The sequence below is a fragment of the Ctenocephalides felis genome, unplaced genomic scaffold (assembly GCF_003426905.1).
Source record: "Ctenocephalides felis isolate EL2017-DRISC unplaced genomic scaffold, ASM342690v1 CF-g0.4_SCAFFOLD_01604, whole genome shotgun sequence".
Classification (NCBI taxonomy): domain Eukaryota; kingdom Metazoa; phylum Arthropoda; class Insecta; order Siphonaptera; family Pulicidae; genus Ctenocephalides; species Ctenocephalides felis.
The window spans coordinates 7,815,256-7,837,286 of NW_020537758.1; the positions used below are offsets into that span (position 1 = coordinate 7,815,256).

General features: G+C 27.9%; 1 protein-coding gene across 2 annotated transcripts in view; it reads left to right on the forward strand.

The window, feature by feature from the left end:
* LOC113372402 overlaps positions 1-22,031 on the forward strand; it is a 44,912-nt gene that overhangs the window by 11,070 nt on the left and 11,811 nt on the right. For both annotated transcript variants that reach the window (XM_026612724.1, XM_026612723.1), the window contains exons 2-10: positions 8,776-9,808; positions 12,516-12,876; positions 15,669-15,865; positions 15,930-16,134; positions 18,087-18,266; positions 18,330-18,517; positions 21,188-21,372; positions 21,455-21,586; positions 21,650-21,815. In XM_026612724.1, the coding sequence (XP_026468509.1) occupies positions 9,145-9,808; positions 12,516-12,876; positions 15,669-15,865; positions 15,930-16,134; positions 18,087-18,266; positions 18,330-18,517; positions 21,188-21,372; positions 21,455-21,586; positions 21,650-21,815 (2,278 nt within the window). In that variant the 5' untranslated portion in view covers positions 8,776-9,144. The remainder of the gene's footprint in view (positions 1-8,775; positions 9,809-12,515; positions 12,877-15,668; positions 15,866-15,929; positions 16,135-18,086; positions 18,267-18,329; positions 18,518-21,187; positions 21,373-21,454; positions 21,587-21,649; positions 21,816-22,031) is intronic.

The following is a 22,031-nucleotide window of genomic DNA, read 5'->3' on the forward strand; positions in this document are numbered from 1 at the left end:
ATTTTATTAAATTTATTATTAGGTACCAAAAAATATATTCAAACTAGGAGTAAGAATATAAAAAAAAACATACACTGCTGCTTTAGTGTTACTTCAATTTTAATTGTTTCCCTACTTCATAGAGGCGCCACTATGTCTAGCACGTAAATCCACCACCAGGTTCATTTCTAGATTACATTTATATAAATATATAATATAGACATGAGTAAATATAATTAAAGAATGGTATTTTGAGAGATTTTTTTATATATGGTGGTTGTATAATAATAGGATTGTTTAATATTAATTTCTCAATCAGAAAACTGGATTTTAGTAAAAAGACGTCAAGTTCTGATGTCGACATTGGTACTTTCGACTTCTCTCGCATTTATTGATAATGCGTTTGAATTGACCTAATTATGGTTCAAATGGAATTATATATATATATATATATATATATATATATATGTGTATGTATGTATGTATATATATATTTGTATAAGGCTAGACTTTGAAACTGAAAACGATAGTGAAATTTAAACTTTGTGATCAAGAAAAGTAAAAATTATAACTGGATTTGCTTACTAAAATCTGCTTTAATGTTATATATAATTTTTCTATTTTATTTTCTTTTTTTTCTCAACCTTTGTCCACTAACATGTGTCGTTGTAAATTAGAAATTTATCTGCAGTAAATATTTTTTGCATCATATGTTTTTTGTTGTTTTTAGAATGTTTTTGGCTTTAATTTTGGTCGACATTCTCGAAATAGAAGACATATGGCGAACTTGAGGCATTTTGCCAATGTTTACTAAAACATCCAATAAATATATAGGTACACAAAACACTGACACAGACACATATTTAAGCTAATTAATCGAAAAAGTAAATTTTAAATACCTTTTGTATTTGAAAAGTAAATCTGCATAATTTTCTACATTTTCAAAGGAAAATAGGAACATGTGTTCGGAAACGTTCATTAAATGTTTAAATTAATAGAAATTTATTTGATTTTGATAAAAAACAGAATTATTTAATATTGTCATTTAATTTTTTTTTTCAGAATTTTGCTTAATTTTTTACCTTTAATTTTATATTTTTTTATCCGAAAAGCAAAAAATGTATTTGAAAACGTTTAATAAGAACTCTAAATAATTGAATCTTATTAAATTTGCAGTTACTAATTTTTTTTGTTTTAAATTTAATGTTGGTTTTAGATTTGTAATTCATGCAAAATAATATTAATTTAATGAAGAATTTTATTTCACTTGTAAATAATATCTACGTGAACTCCTTCTTGCAATTTTGATTTAGAAAAATATTGTAATAATAATATAGTAATCGAAAATATTTAAAACTTTAATTAAAATCTGTTAAAAAATCTTATTAAAATTCTGTTTTATTTAAAGCATATGTATTAAAAAATAAAAAAATTATGATGTGATTTTCGACAATCAAGTTTAACCAAAAAAAATACATATTTTTGTAAACTGTACGTGAAATTTAAGCATTATTTAACTATTTGGGTAAAAAATTTGAAAATTGTTAACAAAATTACAAACTATAATAGTAGGATGTGAAAATTTATAATTCGAACCCATTCATGTATTTGCATAAAGTACTTTAAAACTTATATATTTTTTAACAAATTTGGCTAAAAAAATCCAAATTTCCAAACCAGTTCGTGAAAAGTTCTTTCATGAAACAGAATTTATTTTGTTACGTTTATTTTATTTTGAATGACTTAAATTGATTTTTCATAATGACGACGAAATTATTTTTAACTTCATAACAATGTTGTTAAAAATATTATTAACCGTTGATTTAAATGCCCAAATATTAATTTTAAAATTCTAATTTGTATGAAAGATTTTCAAAAAATATTCTCTAAAAATGCAGCAAAATTTAATTATTGAGGCTTAAAGTATCTCTAGAAATATTCTTAATTTAGAAATGCAGTTTGCAAATGCAATTAACATACATTGCGATAAGAATTAACTTAAATAACTCAAACACGACTACAAATTACATTTATATAACTTCGATAACGCACTACAAATCCTTATAATAATATAAATATTTAAAACTTATATGTTCCTCCTCTATCAACTATTAGTAACGAAGCTAGTAGAAAATTTGTTATCCATGAAGATAACTTATATGGAAAATTTCTTCGAGATAAACTATTACAATGGTTTCATTACGATTTTGACTAGACTTGTATGATAAGGAAAATATTATCAGCTACAACTAATCGGTTGTCAAATATATTATCAATTAAATAATTTAATTATCACCGAAAATGTTTGTATTCAATCTTGAAACATTTTGTCTGGGGATAAGGTTTAATCTATGAGAAATTGTTAGAGGTATTGAGATTAATAAATGAAAACAAATATAGATTATATATATATATATATATATATATATATATATATACTGTATTTCAAAAAAGTTTATATTTTGAGTTTTTAATATACTACTAATAATACTACTTACTACAGTCAAATAATATTCGTCGAAAACATCCTATCAAATTTAACTTACCATAATCTGTCGAAAACATTTGACATTTGACGTATGAGCCGCCGGTCATTGTTTTATTTATATTACGCCTTTACAAAAATTTTCAAATTGAAAATGTGAAGTTTTTACGCGGTTTTGAAATAATATCTCATCTTTTCCACAACCCCTGGATTAGCACGAATTTTTGAAGACTGAAAGTGGCCAAATCGGTTCAGTTGTTTTAGAGCCTTATCGTAGTAGAAATTCAGTATTTATTGAGAATTTTCTAACATGATTGTAATGAAAAAAATTATACAACACTAAATTTTCTTCCCTCTGTAACATACCTTCTAGTAATTTGAATTTTTATAATATTTATTATATGTTTTAATTTAAAACATTTTCCATTTCGTTAAAAAAAAACTGATCAATAATCATATTTTTTGTTTAGAAGTTTATTTGCGAATAAAATTTTCCTGAGATTTATGACAAACTAAAATTTTTATATAAAATACAATTTTTTGTTATACTCAGATTATTAAATATTTTGATAGTTTAACGAGCATAAAGTATTTATTTTCTCTATATATTTTTGAGTTTTAATCAAAATTTGTGAAACCATTTAGCAAATTCATTAATTTTTATAAAAATTGCAATTCGCAATTATTGCAAAAAATATCATTCGTTTATTTAGATATATTAAAAATTATATAGAAAAGCATAAATTGGTGAAATAAATCAGTATAGTTATATTCTTATTTATTACTTATTTCTTGAAATATTATTATTCATTGTTTATTTAATTATTTCCTATTTTATAAAAAAAAATTTGTAATAAATTACTCATTATTTGTGTAAAATATTTAAAATAGTAGTCAGCAAAAATATTTTATTAACAGAACAATATTATTATTAACACATTTTTCAATTATAATTAATTTTTAATATTTTATAAGATTTTTAGATTTGAAATCTTGATTCCAAAAGATTTCTTATCAGTATATCACTAATTATTTTATTTAAATTGTAAGTATTTCTTATCAGATTGCTGATAAGATTTTTATTTTATACTAATTATCTAGATTTTAAAGTCTTCTTGGTTTCTTATCAGAATTTTCATAATCTTATTTAAATCTCTTATAGTTATCAGAAAGTAGTATTATAGAAATTAAACTAAAACTCTAATTATATTTATTTTGTATTTATTGAGTAAAATTTATCAATTATAATTAATTTTTAATATTTTATAAGATTATTTGATTAGAATTTTTGATTCCAAAATTTTCTTACCAGTATTTCACTAATTATTTCATTTAAATTGTAAATAATTCTTATCAGATTGTGCAATTTTGCAATTTGTAAATTTTTATTTTGTATTAATTATCTAGATTTTAAAGACTTCTTGGTTTCTTATCAGAATTTTCATAATCTTATTTAAATCTCATATAGTTATCAGAAAGTAGTATTATAGAAAATTAAACTGAAACTCTAATTATATTTATTTTGGATTTTTTGAGTAAAATTTATCAATTATAAATAATTTTTAATATTCTATAAAAAAATTGATTTGAAGTCTTGATTCCAAAAGATTTCATATCAGTATTTCACTAATTATTTCATTTAAATTGTAAGTATTTCTTATCAGATTGCTGATAAGATTTTTATTTTATACTAATTATCTAGATTTTAAAGTCTTCTTGGTTTCTTATCAGAATTTTCTAAATCTTATTTAAATCTCATATAGTTATCAGAAAGTAGTATTATAGAAAATTAAACTAGAATTCTCATTTGATTTTCATTATATTCATCTTGGATTTGTTGAGTAAAATTTTACATCTTTAATTACAGATTTTACATCTGTTAATTTTTCAATAAAAGGAATTGATTTTTATAAACATCTTCTTGCTTTTTAGCATCGTATAAATTTCTGTGTAATTTTTTGAAAATTCTAACGTAAGATTTTTAATCTTAATTCCATTGATTTCACTAATTATTTATATTGTATTTCAATTGTAAGCATTTCTTATCAGATTGCTATTTCGTAAATAGAAATTTTTTATTTTGTACTAATTTAATTTATCTAGATTTTAATTTTATTTAATTTATCTAGATTTCAAAGACTTCTTAGTTTCTTATCAGAATTTTTATAATCTTATATAAATCTCATATAGTTCTTATCAGAAATTAGTATTATAGGAAATTAAACTAGAATTCTCATTTGATTTTCATTATATTCATCTTGGATTTATGGAGTAAAATTTTATATTTGTTAATTTTTTTAATAAAAAGAATTGATTTTTATAAACAACTTCTTGCTTTTTAGCTTTGTATAACATTCTATGTAATTTTTTGTAAATTCTAACTTGAGATTTGAAATCTTAATTCCAAAGATTTCTTATCAGTATATCACTAATTATTTTATTTAAATTGTAAGTATTTCTTATCAGATTGCTGATAAGATTTTTATTTTATACTAAATATCTAGATTTTGAACACTTTTTGGTTTCTTATCAGAATTTTCATAATCTTATTTAAATCTTATGTAGTTCTTATCAGAAAATAGTATTATAGAAAATTAAACTAGAATTCTGATTTGATCTTCATTATATTCAACTTGAATTTATGGAGTCAAATTTTATATTTGTTAATTTTTTAATAATAATATAGGAATTGATTTTTTATAAACAACTTCTTGCTTTTTAGCTTTGTATAACATTCTATGTAATTTTCTGAAAATTCTAACTTAAGATTTGAAATCTGAATTCCAAAGATTTCTTATCAGTGTATCACTAATATCACTAATATCACTTATTTAAATTGTAAGTATTTCTTATCAGATTGTTGATAAGATTTTTATTTTATACTAATTATCTAGATTTTAAACACTTTTTGGTTTCTTATCAGAATTTTCATAATCTTATTTAAATCTTATATAGTTCTTATCAGAAGATAGTATTATAGGAAATTAAACTAGAATTCTCATTTGATTTTCATTATATTCATCTTGGATTTATGGAGTAAAGTTTTATATTTTTTAATTTTTCAATAAAAGGAATTGATTTCTATAAATAAATTCTGTGTAATTTTTTGAAAATTTCAACCCTAATAAATAATATTGCTCTTAATATACATATTTCATAATATTTTGAATGTATATTTCTTATACTAAATGCTGTAAAAATGATTTTCTCTAAAATATTAATTAATAAAACAATAAACTTTCTATGGAATGAAATTTAAATTTGTTTCTTACCATATTTTAACATTTTTTTATCTATTTTTAATTAAAATATTTATAAAATATACAAAAATTTCTTAACCCGAGCAACTTGACCGATTATGATATTATGTTTGGAGGACGTTTGTTTTTATTAAATTTTGATCCAATTTTTTTTATAAATATATATTTTTTAATATCAGTCTAGTTGTCTATTATCAATTGGTATAATTCGTGTGCGCTAAATTTTTATTTATAATTTTTAGGAAGTTAGATAATGATTTTCGTGTTGATCTATGACGAACGATTTGAACTTTTAGATAAGAACAAGCCAGCTCGTGTAACATTTTATATATATATATATATATATATATATATATATATATATACTAGATTGTATAGTCCTTTCTTAATCGACTTCAAAGAAATAATTGATTCTATTAATTAGTCGCTAATTGGCAAAACGTCTTCTTACATTAGAACAAGTAAATTGTTTAACGAGTTGTAACAAGAGTTTTTTGAACCATTTTAAAAATTCTAAATACGTAAATGTCTGTAAACAATAGTAAAAAATTATTCTTAATGGATGTTAATTTAACGAAAAATTAAAATACATTTATACTTGAAAAATATTTATCGAAAATACTTGCGACATTTTTAGTTTTATTCATTTCTTTAACTAAATATTATAAGAGGAAGTTTATCCGAGAATTTTCACCTGTAGATTTTTATCTCGTCCAAGAGTTGCATTAGTGTTTTGTGTATATAGATGTATGTTTGTGCAATTTCGATGCCAAAAATGCATTATTCGATCTAATTTTAGTTACTGCGCCTTTTGTTCTGTTAATTGGATTAGTTCGAAGAAAACATTAAGTTCTGGCTTTGGTTTTAAATTAACATTGCAATTCCTTATAGATTAGATTATGTAATATTTGTGACATGAAATTGTTTTCGTTGATCAAATATATGTATATATATGTATATATATATATATATATAAATATAGATATATATATATATATATATATATATATATATATATATATATATATCCTCTTTCAAAGACTAATAATGAAATTCGGAAATAAAATTTAATTCGTAAGATCCTGTAAGCCATATAACAAGTACATCTTTAAATAAATCAATTCATCAATTCACATCCCATTAACTGGTTTCTTTATGTAGAACCGGAAAATAAATTTAACAACTCCTGGCAACGAACTCTGTGTAGAATTCTCACGATATAATTCAATTTATTTGTAAATAATTATTTGCAATAAATGTACATGACTTAATTTATTTAGTTCTAGTTTTTGGCAGAAAATCCGATTTAGTAATTTTATGTCATACTGAATCGTCTGAGACCAAAATTTCGAAAAGTATGAGTATGAGGTGAAAATAGTTCAATATACAAGTTTTTTTTTCAAAAAATTGTTAATTGATTTCAATCTACCAAACTGTTTTTATTATTTATTATAAATAGAGCAATACTGCAATATTTTGTAAATATGGATACACATATATGGATTGGGGACATTTTTCTGGATTTTTTTAAATAACTATAAAATTTTGTTCAAGGCGTTTACTAAACTTTACTAAATTATAATATTACTTGTTATTTATACTTGCATATTTGAGATAAAATTAGTCGGAACGCATGGTTGTATATTTTGCTGATTGGAAATACATGGTTTTAGGACATTTTTCTTGATTTTGTCAAATAACTATAAAATGCTGTTCTAGACATTTCAATTTAATTACATCAGTAAAAACTATCAGAATAATTTATTCTGTGCTTTTCCCAATTTGTCATGTGCTCTTCCTAATTTGTTATTTTCCCTCCTTAATTTGTTCTGTGCTCTTCTTAAGTTTTTCTGTGCTTTTCCTAATTTTTTCTGTGTTCTTTCTAATTTTTATAGTTCTTTCTAATTTTTATGTGTTCTTTCTAATTTTTCTGTGTTTTTTTTTCTAATTTATTTGTGCTCTTTCTAATTTTTCTGTGCTCTTTCTAATTTTTTCTATGCTCTTTTTAATTTTCTCTGCTCCTTTTAATTTTTCTGTGCTCTTCCTAATCTTTTCTGTGCTTTTACTATTTTTTTCTGTGCTCCTCCTAATTTTTTCTGTATCATTACTAATTTTTTCTGTGACCTTCTTAATTTTTCCTGTCTTTTCTAGTTTTTTTTCTGTGCTCTTCTTATTTTTTTCTGTGCTTTTCTTATTTTTTTCTGTTCTTTTTCTAATGTTTTCTTTGTTCTTCCTAATTTTTTCTGTGCTACTCCTAATTTTTTTTATTCTTTTCCTAATTTTTTCTGTGCTCTTTCTAATTTTTCTGTACTCTTCATAATTTTTTCTGTGCTCTTCATATTTTTTTCTGTGCTTTTTCTAATTTTTTCTATGCTCTTCCTCATTTTTTGTATGCTCTTCCTCATGTTTCCTATGCTCTTTCTAATTTATTCTATGCTCTTTCTAATTTATTCTATGCTCTTTCTAATTTATTCTATGCTCTTTCTAATTTATTCTGTTCGTTTCCTAAGTTTTTGTGAGCTTTTACTAATTTTTTCTGTGTCTTTCATAATTTTTACGTGTCTTTTAAAATTTTGACGAGTTTTTCCTAATTTTTCCCGTGCTCTTCCTGCTTTTTACGTGTCTTTTATAATTTATACGTGTCCTTTATAATTTTCTCTGCGCTCTTTTTAATTTAATCTGTGTTTCTCCTCATTTTTTCAGTGAATTTCCATACTTTTTCAGTGCACTTCCACACCTTTTCAGTGTTTCTTGCTCTTCCTAATTTTTTGTTGCTTTACTAATTTATTATATGTCTTTCTTCATTTTTTCTATGCTCTTCTGATTTTTTATTAGATTTATATTTGTTTCTGTGTCCTTCCTATTTGTTTCTGAGCCCTTCCTCATTTTTTCTGTGCACTTCTTAATTTTTTTATGCTCTTCTTAATTTTTTCTATGCTTTTCCTCATTTATTGAATGCTTTTCCTTTTTTTCTACGTTCTGTCTTTTTATGTATATTTCATATTTTTTTCTGTGCTCCTTTCTAATTTTTCTTCTATGTCCTTTTCCCAGTATCGGCAAGTATCGGCCCTCACGGGTGAAACGCATGGCCGCCCGTCCGCGCTTCAGATCAACCCATCGCCGCTGTCGTTCGTCGCCAGATTCGCCGAAGTCGCCTGCGATCGCAGCCGTCGCCAAGGTCACCGATAAGGCCATCAGGGCATCGAGGGACACCAAAAAGAGGCGACATCTCATCTCCTCAGGGCAATTCTGCTCGAGGCGCAGGAGGCGCATGAAGCAGGATAAAAGACACAGAATCATCAGAGACGGGGAAGGTTTCAAACTCGATCCCGAATTCAAGGGAGGGGTAATAGGAATAGACACAAATAGTACTGTGATAGAGATAGACGAATTGAAAGGTGGTAGGTTTAGTATAGTGCAATGGAAGGAATTGTTTACGGAAGTCTTCCTACGGGACTTGTCGTTACTTCGACATCACCAGCAAGGCATAGGTGTGCTACATCCATCACCGCCAGTTGTGATGCAACGAATGTGTGTGATGACCCAGAGACTAAAGGCGGTTTTATAAAAAGTGATACATTTAATAACAAAAGTGATTTTAACCTTAGGCAAAATCCCCATAATGGTAGTCCATTACCTTCTGACCTTGATAAAATTTTCGGTACTTCACCTGAAAAAATGATTGTCAGTCCCGATGTTTTTGATGATTTTACTGCGTTTGCTAGTGATGGTGAAGTGCAAAAACCAGTGTCATTGTCTTCGACAAACGATGACGTTCCTGGTAATAGTGATTTTACCATTAGCCACAACCCCCAGAAGTTACCTAATAGTAATGGTAGTCCATTACCCTTTGATAAAATTTTTGGTACCTCTCCCGAAAAAATGGTTGTCAGTCCCGATGTTTTTGATGATTTTACTGCGTTTCCTAGTGATGGTGAAGTGCAAAAAACAGTGTCATCGTCTTCGACAAACGATGACGTTCCTGGTGACAAAGATGAAGGAACCAAAAGTTTACACGTACAGTTTTTGAATGGACAACGTGATACCACAGGAGAGACTTTGGCATCTGATGGAAAATCTATAGGTAGGATAAATGATATTTCAAAGATCACCCTTATCACTAAAACAAACACATTTTTTAATTTTACTATTTTAAAGTAGAGGGCAAAAGATGTAAAACCGTCAGTCATATATTTATCTAGGTTAGAGCTGGGCTTAAATGTCCACCAGCATCACTATTTCTAAATCTATTTTATATACTATACTATACTATTTTAAAGTAGGGGGCAAAAGATAAGTAAGTCAAATTTTTATCGAAAGTAGTTTTTTTTCGTTGTTGGTTTGGACAACGTAATACTACAGGAGAGACTTTGCTATCTGATGGAAAATCTATAGGTATGGTAAATGATATTTTAAAGATGACTCTTATCTCTAAAACAAATACATTTTTTTAATTTTACTATTTTAAAGTAGAGGGCAAAAGATATGAAACCAGCCAGAAGATTTTAATTTACTATCTCTAAAACTACTTTATATACTATACTATACCATTTTAAAGTAGGGAGCAAAAGATAAGTAACCAACGAGTTAAACACCACATTGTCAATTTTTTATCAAAAGTAGTTTTTTTCGTTGTTAGTTTGGACAACGTAATACTACAGTAGAGACTTTGCTATCTGATGAAAAATCTATAGGTATGGTAAATGATATTTTAAAAATCATCCGTATGTCCAAAACAAACTGACAGTGGAATTTTTTATCGTTACTATTTTAAAGTTGAGGGCAAAAATATGAAACCAACCTGAAAATTTAAATTTTTCAAATCATTCAATCATAGATTTATCTAGAATTGAATTGTTCCTAATTATCCACCAGCATTTCTTTCTAAAAAACAAGTAAACTATGGTATTTTTTACTATAATATTTTAAAGTAGAGGGCAAAAAGTGTGAAACCAGCCCATAGATTTTAAATTTTGAAATCAATCAATTGTATATTTATCTAGAGTACAATTGTTCTTAATTATCCGCCAGCATTACTATACGTTTTTTATTTATTCTATAAAGTGTATTGCTATTTTTCAGTTAGATTCAACAGTTTTTTTTATTTCAAAAATGAATAAAATGTGTTATTTTTAACGATGCTATTTTAAAGTAGAGGGCAGATGATGTATAATCTGCCATAGTCTTAAATCGAGTCACATGGCTACACATGGCTATCATGAGATAAATGTCTAAATCGTAGTTTTTTAACCAAAGTATTTATTTGTGTTGAGCACTGTTATTTAGTTTCCGATACCTGGGTAAAATTTTTAGTATACACTTTTTATTTGTTGTAAAATTCACACATATCAACCAACCAGAGCTTTAAATTCAGTGCTATTTTACTATCTCGAAAAAAAATCAAAATAAAATTTTTAACGAAAGTAGTTTTGTTAGTTGCTAGATTTTTTTGGTTTTGAGCACTGTTGTTTAGTTGACGATACCTGGCTTTTCATATTTTGGATTTTTAGAACCAATCAATTTTTTTATTTAGACTTAGAGCTTCTCAGGTAAAAATGACCACCACCATCATTATTTCAAAAACAAATAAACTGCGATATTTATATTTTTAGCGATGCTATTTTAAAGTAGAGGGCAAACCATGGGTAACCAGCCATAGTCTTGAAAAGGCCACATAGCTATCACGAGATAAACGGCAACATTGTAAAATTTTTAACGAAAGTATTTTTTTATTTTCCTGTAGTTGTTAGTTTTTTTTGTGTTGAGCACTGTTATTTAGTTTACGTAATGAAAATTTAATTTTTATTTATATCTTAGTTATAAAATGTGTTATTTTAATGCTAGATCTAGCAGTTTTTCTTTAATTCAAAAATAAATAAACTGTGGTATTTTTAACGATGCTATTTTAAAGTAGAGGGCAAAATATCTGTAACCAGCCATCATTTTAAATTGGGCGACAATCCCCAATGGCAAAAGCCATTACGAGATCAACTGTCACATTGTAATTTTTTCAACAATAGTGTTTTTCTTGTGGATCATGTTTTTTGTATTGTGCACTGTTGTTTAGTTTACGATACCTCAGTAAAATTTTTAAGTATACTTTGTTTAATTAATTTATATCGTGTATAGTTATTTTAAATTAGATTCAGCAGTTTGTTCCATTATCTTCAAAACAACTAAACTGTGGTGTTATTAAGGATGCTAATTTAAAGTAGAGGGCAAAAGATATGTAACCAGCCATCATTTTAAATTGGGCGACAATTCTATTACGAGATAAACTGCCACATTGTAAATTTTTCAACAATAGTATTTTTCTCGGTGATAGTGTTTTTCGCATTGAGCTCTGTTGTTTAGTTTATGTTACCTCAGTAAAAGTTTTAAGTATAGGGTATGCCATCTAACATTTTTTATTTTCATTTTTTTCAACGGTTAGCCGAGGCTTTTTTTCATTTTTGAATGAAATTATAATAATCATTATTAACTGAATTAATTTCAATCATTAACTGAAAGGATTGTACTTTCAAATAAAAAAAGAAATTTAAGAAAATACACATTAGTTTTCCAAAAAAAAATTATTTGGCGAACCCTATATATCTGGTTTAATTCATTCATATCGTCTATAGTTATTTTTAGGTTAGTTTCAACAGTTTTCACCATTATCTTTAAAACTGTGGTGTTTTAAGGATGTTATTTTAAAGTAGAGGGCAAAACATTTTAGTTCCCACAGAATAGTTACAAAAATCAAATTGAAACTTTATGCCCTGACCTAACATCCAAAATATTTTTCCCAGGATCTCCTATAACTCCGCTAAACTCATCAAACGCAACTTCGGCCTCATCATCCTCGACATCATCATCATCATCATCCGATGAAGATGAAAGCAGCAGCAGCACACTATCATCAGAATATACCCATGCTGGAATTTCCACCAAACGTCCTCAACCTCCAGATGGTGGTTGGGGATGGGTTGTGGTAGCAGCTGCTTTTTGCGTCAATTTGATAGCAGACGGTATATCCTTCAGTTTTGGAGTTATGTTTGTAGATTTCTTAGAATATTTTGGGGATAACAAATCTACTACTGCTTGGATTGGAAGCTTATTCATGGGGATGCCGCTTTTGAGTGGACCTGTGGCTAGTTTTTTAACGGACAGGTAAGAAACTAGTTGGTATTGGTATTTTGCCTTTGAGGCAAGTTATATGAACTTCCCTGTATGTGTAGATAATCGACATAGTCAATAAAATATAAATTAATTTATGAGTGATTAAAAGTGTTCCCAGTGGATTTATTACACATGTTTGAAAACGGCGGAAGACGTTAACTCGGAGTATATTCTAAAAGCAAATTTTCAAAAATCAATAATTTTTATAATTGAACCAGTTTTTCTAGGTTATTATTGGTTTAGTATGTTCATTAAGACCAAGTACTCTATCGTTATACCAAGTAAATCATCTAATTTTAATTTTAACAAACGACAAAAAAACTACTCATTTTCTCAAACTTTGATGAATTTTTTAAATTAAATTACTTGTCGTAAAGCCGTAATATTTCAGTAAGTTCTATAAGACCATGATATATATAAAAAATGTATTTATATTTCTTTAATTAACTTGAAAATTTTGTTCCGTACACCCTTGTTTAATTAAAGTAGCAAAAACTAGATAAAGTTTACTAAATTTGTACATAAGCTGTTATATAATCTTTGGTACAAAATTTTTGAGAAAATGAATCAAGTTTGAACCCACTCTTATGTATTTCAAAATTTGCACCATTTAAATTTAAGACACTTACTGCAATTGATTAAATATCTTGAAAATTTTGTTTCGGGCAGACTTTTTAATTTAGCTTAGCAGAAACTAGATAAAATTTCTTGAATTTGCATATACACAGCTTCTTACACTTTGGTACAAGAAATTTGAGAAACAAAATCATAGTATGAACTTGCTTTATGAATTTTAATAATTTGAGGTACATTTTCAAATTTTGTCAAATAACTCGAGAATTTTGTTCTTTTTTAGTTAGCTCAGCATAAACTAGATAAAATTTACTACGATTACATATACATAGCTTTACGAGATAAAATTTAATTTTCGTATTCGTATACACTACTATACAAAAATTTTTGAAAAAAAAACAGTTGCACTTAGGTATTGTGTTAATTTCAAAGAAAGTTCCATAAAAATCGGCATCATTTTTTTTTCAACAGTTAATTACAAGAAACCGGCTCGGTATATTTTTACCTAAAACTAATCTGTATCATTCCCAACTGATCTTTCAAACAGTTTTTGATTTTTTTAAATCGTTTCGGTAGTTAGAGGTTAAATGTGGACGAAACGTTCTTTTTTCAAATTACAAAGAAACGGTTTGGCAGATTGTCACACTAAACTGGAAAGCTTTAGTCCTCATTGAGATACATCGAATGGCTTTTAAATTTCTGAAATTGGTTCAGGCGTTTTTGAGAAAACGTCGATCAAAGGTCTTATTTTGACAAATGCCAACAGAACGATACTAATTTTTGCAAACTTTGAAGAATTTTCAAAACCAAACGGCTTGTCGAAGGGCCGTCATATTTTAGTATGATCTAGAAGACTATGGTATCTACCGTAAAAAAAATCATAAAAATCATCGATTTTTTTTTAACTTTATTACAAGAAAACGGCCCGGCCGATCCTTCGTACAAAACTCAGAAACGCTAGGCCTCATCGAGATACATCGAATGGCTTTTAAATTTTTGAAATTGGTCCATCTGTTTTCGAGAAAACGTCGATTTACGGTAAAAAATCTTACACATACTTTTTCCAAATTTGGTTTCATTCGATTCAGAATGGCTTGAAACGTCCAGGAAAAAAAAATTAGCGAGTCGGGATTTTGGATGAAAACATAAACTTCTCCTTCGGGAAGTTAAAAATCAATAACTGTTCGGAAGATATTAGTTGGGAATGGTACTGATTAGTTTTAGGTGAAAATCTACCGAGCAGTTTTCTTGTTATTAACTGTTGAAAAAAAAATTTAAGCCGATATATATTATGGTCTTATAGAACTTACTGCAATATTGCGGCCTTACGATAAGTAGTTTAATTTTAAAAATTCATCAAAAGTTTGAGAAAATAAGTAGTTTTTTTGACGTTAGCTAAAAATTAGACGATTTACTTGGTATAACAATATAGTACTTGGTCTTAATAAACATACTAAACCATTAAACTCTCACTGGTTCAATTATAAAAATTGTTGATTTTTGAAAAGTTGCTTTTTGAAAATACTCCGAGTTAACGTGTTCGTTCGTTTTCAATTATGTATAATAAACTGAGTACTTAATAACGTTGTCAATATTAATAGAAGTCAATGTTATAAAAATCTCGTATAACATTTTAATAAATGACTATTATTACATCGATGAACAGTGTGTGGGCAGAATGGTATTAAAAATTACCATATATATAATGTTCACACCAATGAAAAAGGAACAAATATCAAAATATATTTATCATTCGAAATATATTAGGTTGTCAAATATCTCCCTTCCGCTTTTTTGCTCATGGTTTATAATACAAAAAGGCGGAAGGGAGATATTTGACAACCTTGTATGGAGCTATATTGCCTAGGAAAAAAATTTAAGAGAATATTTCATAGGCAGAGCATACCATTGGTTTTGATATACTAGGTGTAAGTATAGTAAATTTTATTCATAATTAAATAAATTATTAAGATAGATGCAAGTCAACTAGTTCAATGATTAAAATAATGTTTTTTAACCAAATAGGTCTGAAAGAATGCAACTATATGTTCCAAGAAGGTATAAAAGATTGGGCACGGTTGTGCTACATTCCACTCATAAATTAATTTATTTTTTATTGATTAAGTCGATTTTTTACACATATCGGGAAGTTCATGTAACTTGCCTCAAGGCTAAATATAGTTGAAACTTTAATCATTGTCATGTTCTAGATATGGTTGTAGGAGAGTGACGATTGTCGGAGCAATTTTAGCAGCTGCAGGATTTGCTCTGAGTTCCCAAGCCAACAGCATTATGGCACTTTTGTTCACCTTCGGCATTCTGGCAGGTTTTGGCCTAAGTTTATGCTACGTAGCTGCAGTCGTCATCGTTGCTTACTACTTTGATAAGAAACGATCCTTTGCAACTGGTAAAAATATTCCTGTATTGTATGCAAAATTCTTCTATTCCCTATACAATATTATTTTATCCAGGTCTGTCAGTTTGTGGCAGTGGTATAGGTACTTTCCTGTTCGCACCTTTAACCCAAGCTCTTTTGGACGAGTATGGTTGGAGAGGTACGACTTTGATCCTGTCAGGATTATTTCTTAACATGGCTGTTTGTGGTGCCTTGATGAGGGATTTACCATGGACTGCAGATTTGGCACGTGCTAAAGCCAGAGATAGAAAACGAGCAAGGTAAAGAATTTTTTTGTGCAACAACCCCAAGTCATTACGTTTATCCTGTTTAGGGTTTATACAAAAACCGACATTTCAGAAAACCGGTTTTCTAATTTTAATTTCACTAAAAAACCGGTTTTAATTGGTTTTCGAATTTTATATAGAAAGTAAAATTTTTGCTCGAATATTCTGTAATTTATTCGCAAATTTAGTGTAATTTTGAGCAGTATTTGACTGAATTTATTTATTGTTCAATAGTAAACAAAATTATTTTAATTTTATTTAGTAGAACTAAAAAATAATAGTTTATCTTGATTAAATAACTTTGAAAATAAATAATAAATAACTTTGAAAATAATTATTCGTCATTCAAGCATCAGTTTCACTTAGGGTTAAATAAGGTTGTCAAATATCTCCCTTCCGCCTTTTTGTATTATAAACCAACAGCAAAAAAGCGGAAGGGAGATATTTGACAACCTAATATAAGAATGAAAATATTTTTATGATAGTGAAAGGAAAGTTTTCGAATAAATAAAGATAATACATTTTTAAATAAGAAAAAATTCATTAAATAAAAAAATAAAGAAATATTAGATACATGTTGATACATACTTGTTAATATCAATTTTAGTTTTAAAAATAATCAAGCTAAAACTTTTATTTCTGTTCCGAGCAATTTTAACCCTTTCGACTCGGATGCCGCAAACTAAACATACAACGTGTGATTTTTTTCATACTTATGAAGGTAATTCACTATTAAGTTCATTTACTGATTAATTTATAATTATTTTCAAAAATATATATGGTCAAAATAATTTAATTGCTCATAAACACCATTATTTTTTAGATATAATTGTTACCAAAGATTTCATTTTATATATTATTTATATATATATATATATATATATATATATATATATATATATGTATACAATGTAATGTATTATACATATGCATAATATACATACATACACATACACACGTATATATTAGGTTGTCAAATATCTCCCTTCCGCCTTTTTGTATTATAAACCAGGAGCAAAAAAGCGGAAGAGAGATATTTGACAACCTAATATATATTATTTATATTGGGGTATTATTGGGGTTGTTTTTAATACAGGCACGTAAACCGTATCTACCTCCAAGAATATAGTTTTTCAATTATTTTTTTTATTTAGTTTATATTCAGAATATATTTGATATAATTTTTATTAATTAATTTTTATAAACATCTGTGTAAAAACGATTTTCTAAACAATAACATGGTTTGTATCATTTTTTTAAATTTTTTTTCAAATTTTCTGTTTTATTATCATACTAACGATATTTAAAAGCAATATTACCACATTATAAAAAAATCCGATACAAAAAAAAATCCGAGTTGAGATATATATATAGCACTATAATAGAGTGGAAAGTGTTAATTAATTAATTTCAAACATTCTAATTATTTTTTGTTTAATAAAGTATGATTTAAAATAACCGAGAACGTATATTGAAAAGCTACTTAGACATGTCCTTTGTTTACTCACAAAATTTCCTGAAATAGAAAATACTCTCATACTTGCGACCAAATAATGCTTAATTGATATAATAATTCCAAGTTTTTTTTTCTTTAATTTGTGGCTTCTAGAGTTTAAAACTCTTTTTTTAAGTTTGAGTAGAGGAAGTTACTTCTTCAAGAAGAAGTCACACTGATTTAAATTAATATATACACCGGTATAAAAATCTAAATTAATATATACAAAACCATTGCAGACTGATAAGATATCAAATGCTACTGAACCGACATGATTTCAAGAATCAAAACGCTTTCATCTATCTTTTATATTTGGCTAAATTTGTGATTTTCCATTTATACAGTGAAAATCGACTTTTTTCACTGAGAAAACGGTTTTCGAATTCCATAATTTTTGCCCAAAAACCGGTTTTTGAAAACCGAAAAACCCTAATCCTGGTGTGTATTTTAGGCGTCGTTTGCGAGCCATTGGTGTCAAACAGCGTAAAAACAAAAAGAAAATTAAAGGTGGAAGTTCTGCCGAATCGTTTACAGCCAGCAATAGCACTAATACTTATAGCCAACTGCAATCATTGGCTATAAATAATGGCCTGGTAACTACCATTGGTGAAGAAGATGAAACTGAGGACAGGTAAATCAATTTATAGCATGACACCCCAACTAAGAGGCATGTACATGATTTTTTTCTCATCAGGGAAGATCACAAGGGTGATTTGATGTCTAAATCAGCACCTGTACGTCCTTTGTTCAGTTCCTTGGTCAACTTACCCACGTATGTGTTGAATAATACCGGGAATATCTCTAATGGTGATTTGGATCATCAGGCTGCTCTGGATATTATTTTGGCCAGGAACAAGGATTTCTACTTAGTTTCCCAACAAGGTAAGAAGAACTAAATATAGATCATACTTGTGTTTTTGCTAAGTATTTGCAATTTTTAACTTTCTTTAGGGTAGTTATAGTAATGGGCCGAAAATCGAAAATGAAATTTTTTGCATTTCTCGACGTTTTGAAAGTTTCTGAACATTTTGGCATACCTCAGAAACTAAATGGAAGTGTGTGTGTATGTGCTTGTGTGTGTGTGTGATGTATGCATGGATACAATTTTTCGTCCACGTTTTCGGGCGCACAGATCGACCAATTTGAATGGTTTAAAAAACATTCAATCCCTATTATTAGGGAGATGTGTAGATTAGGTTTTAGCAAAGGCAGATCCAGCCGTTACGGAGATACGGAGCAAAGAGTGCAGAAAATACAAATCGAGTTTTTGAGAGAACGGAGTATCGGCTTTGAATGATCTAGAAAACATTCAATTTGTAATGATTGAGAGAAGAGGTGATTAGTTTTAGGCAAAGGCAGGTCCCGCCATTTTGAAGATACAGAGCTAAATGTGCAAAAAATGCCAGTTCCGATTTGAATGATCTAAAAAACTTTCTGCTTGTATTGACAAAACAATTGCTTACAAAATTATTACATATTTTTTTATTTTCCATAAAATGTTTGTAATTTTGGATTAAAAATTCAAAAAATCACCCAGACTAAGCACAGTCTAAGCCAGAGGTGGGGAACCTTTTTGCCATTAGAGGCCACACTTAAATTAGGCAGCAATGAAAGAGGCCGCATAAACTGATTGACCTAACAAAGTGACTTTTGTGAAATTATTTTAGTTTTTTATAGTTTTAACAATTTATTGCATTATATAGAAAAAAGTAAATAAAATACTTCAAAATTTTAAATATAATATAATATATAATAATAACACTAAGTTAGTGACTTATTTGGCTTTGTTTTTTGCTTGCTAGTTTTTCGCTTGGCAACTGAGCAATTTATGACAAAATGACCAGTAAATGTCGAGATGTAAAATTTGTGGGTATCGAAGGAAATCGAATAAAATTTCATTCATTTTTCTTGAAGATTGAAAAAAAAAGTTGGTATGTTTCGAACGTATGTAATGAGATAAAATCGACTTCGTTTCGATAAAATCGAATTTTAGTTCGTTTTAATTTCATTTTTTATATAAATGATAGATTTTTATTTTGCAAACTAAGGTGTTACCGATTAATTTAGGGAATTTCGGGCTTCGGAAAAACCAGATTAAATTCATTTGTGAACTTTCGGTATGAATATTTCTGCTTGTTGTCATTCATGACAATAGTTATCATAACAAAAAAAGGTTTAATGCATTAAACGCAACGTTATTTCTTTCCTTGATTCCATTTGACAAACATTTAAGAATATAATCTAAAAAATATTAATAAATGATGTACCTACTCCATTTAGAGAATAATAATGTTTACCCATGAAAATAAGCGTAATATTTGATAATGTATAAACTAACAATAATGAACGTGAAAGAAATATTTTAATCAAAATATGTATTTATTATGCACAAAATGTATTGTTAATTTATATTTTGCATTTGAGTTGTTCTCATTTCAATATGTTCTCTGTATTTATATTGCAAGATTTAAATATAAATAAATTCTATATATTAAGTGTAAATAAATACGGACACATATTTTGCCTACAGCAATTCTTAAAAATATATTTTTGTATTTTATGAAAAAAAAGTATAGTTTTGTGTCATTTTATAACTATAGTCTCATAAAATTGCCAATATATCTTGGTAAAATCTGGTTGCTCCGATCTCCGCCAAAGCTGCGGATTTGCTTTTGATTGCGAGAAGTATAAATTTTTATCATTTTACTACGGATACGCATAAAAATCTTCAACCTGGGTGCTAACGATTCTTTTGCACTGTTAATTTTTTTATAATACTTTTTGAATCATATAATAGGCGATGTTTTGCGAAATCGAAAGTATTACTTATATTAAATAATATGAATATAATATATTACATCTCAATTTTGTATCTGCCTAAGAGTTTGTGTTTCAGGCTAGTAATCTGATGTCATGTTACAATATGACTGTTTTTGGTGAGATTTTTGTACAATAGTTCTTTGAAAGTAACTTTGCTATTTTGTACTAGACGGCAAGGGGCCGCACAAGAACCTTCCGGAGGCCGCATGCGGCCTCGAGGCCGCAGGTTCCCCACCTATGGTCTAAGCGCTACTCTGGTACAAATGTTCACCCAAGTGCGTTCAGACTGTATATGTACCGGACCACTTTACCAAAAACTATTAAAAAAATGTAAAAATGCCGCCAAGCTGAGCACAGTATAAGTAAAAATGTCGCACAGAATTATTTGCAAACGCGTTTAGACTGTGACTATACGGAAGCACTGTATCAATTTTGTGTAAATTAGCCAACTATTTTTTTCTAAATTGAATTCGAAATGAAATGACGATTGTTAATGTTGTGGAGATAAATTGATTTGTGATTTACATTTGATTTGCTCAGATATAACAATTAAGATAGCAAAAATAATGAAAGTTACAGTATTTGTAATAATTAATTTGAAAAAGTTTAACATTTCTCGAATATTTCATCACGGTACGAAAAGTTCCAGCAATTTGCCTTAAGGCACGATGCCATACACCACTAGGTTGCAGTTAATTTTGATCTGTTTGTATTATTTTTATCATTTACCAGGTGACAAAGGTGTAAAAGATTTGGAAGATATTTTTGCTGCTCGGAGCAAAGATGCTGCTGTTCTGGATTTATTGCTGCAACGAAACGAACAACTGGCTCCTTCCAAAAGTTTTAGTGATAGTGGACGTCTGGACAACATTGGACGTTCTGAAGACATCAAAAAAGATATCAATGACTTAGAATCGGTAAGTACTTTTTGGTACTATTTATTTTTGATTCCGGAGTAATATTATCTATTATCTTATTATTATTTATTATCTATTACAGCCTCCTCCTGCTGCTGCTGCAAATGCCAAAACCGCGAATGGTAGACTATTCAGGAAAAACCAAAACGGTTTGATTCCAAACCAAGGTGCAACAAATCCTGTTTTGGACAACTCTGCTAATAAAAGACTTCAGGTTGGTACACCAAGTGGTTTGCAAATTGTTTTCAATATATTTAGTTTATGGTTGGTTTTCTAGGCTTCGTACTTAAAAGATCTACGTGTACACAGGCACTCGCTGACTTACCGTGGTGCCATGTTGAACATCAACAGGTACAGATTAAGAGCTTCATCTTGTCCAGATATTTACAGAAATTCCATGACAACTATTGCCAAGGAACAGTACGACAATTGGCCATGGGATGGTGAGTCTATACAACCAATATGCATACTAGGGTGGCCCTTAATATGGACATTTTTGAATTTCCTTGCTTCCAAGGGCTCAAATGGTTCCAAATTGATAAAAAACAATTCTCAGAAAGTTTTAGCTCTTAATATTAACTTTTAGATAGTGCGCAATTCAATCAAACTTTGTATGGAAATAGAATGGACATACATCATAAACTAATATTTAGATAATT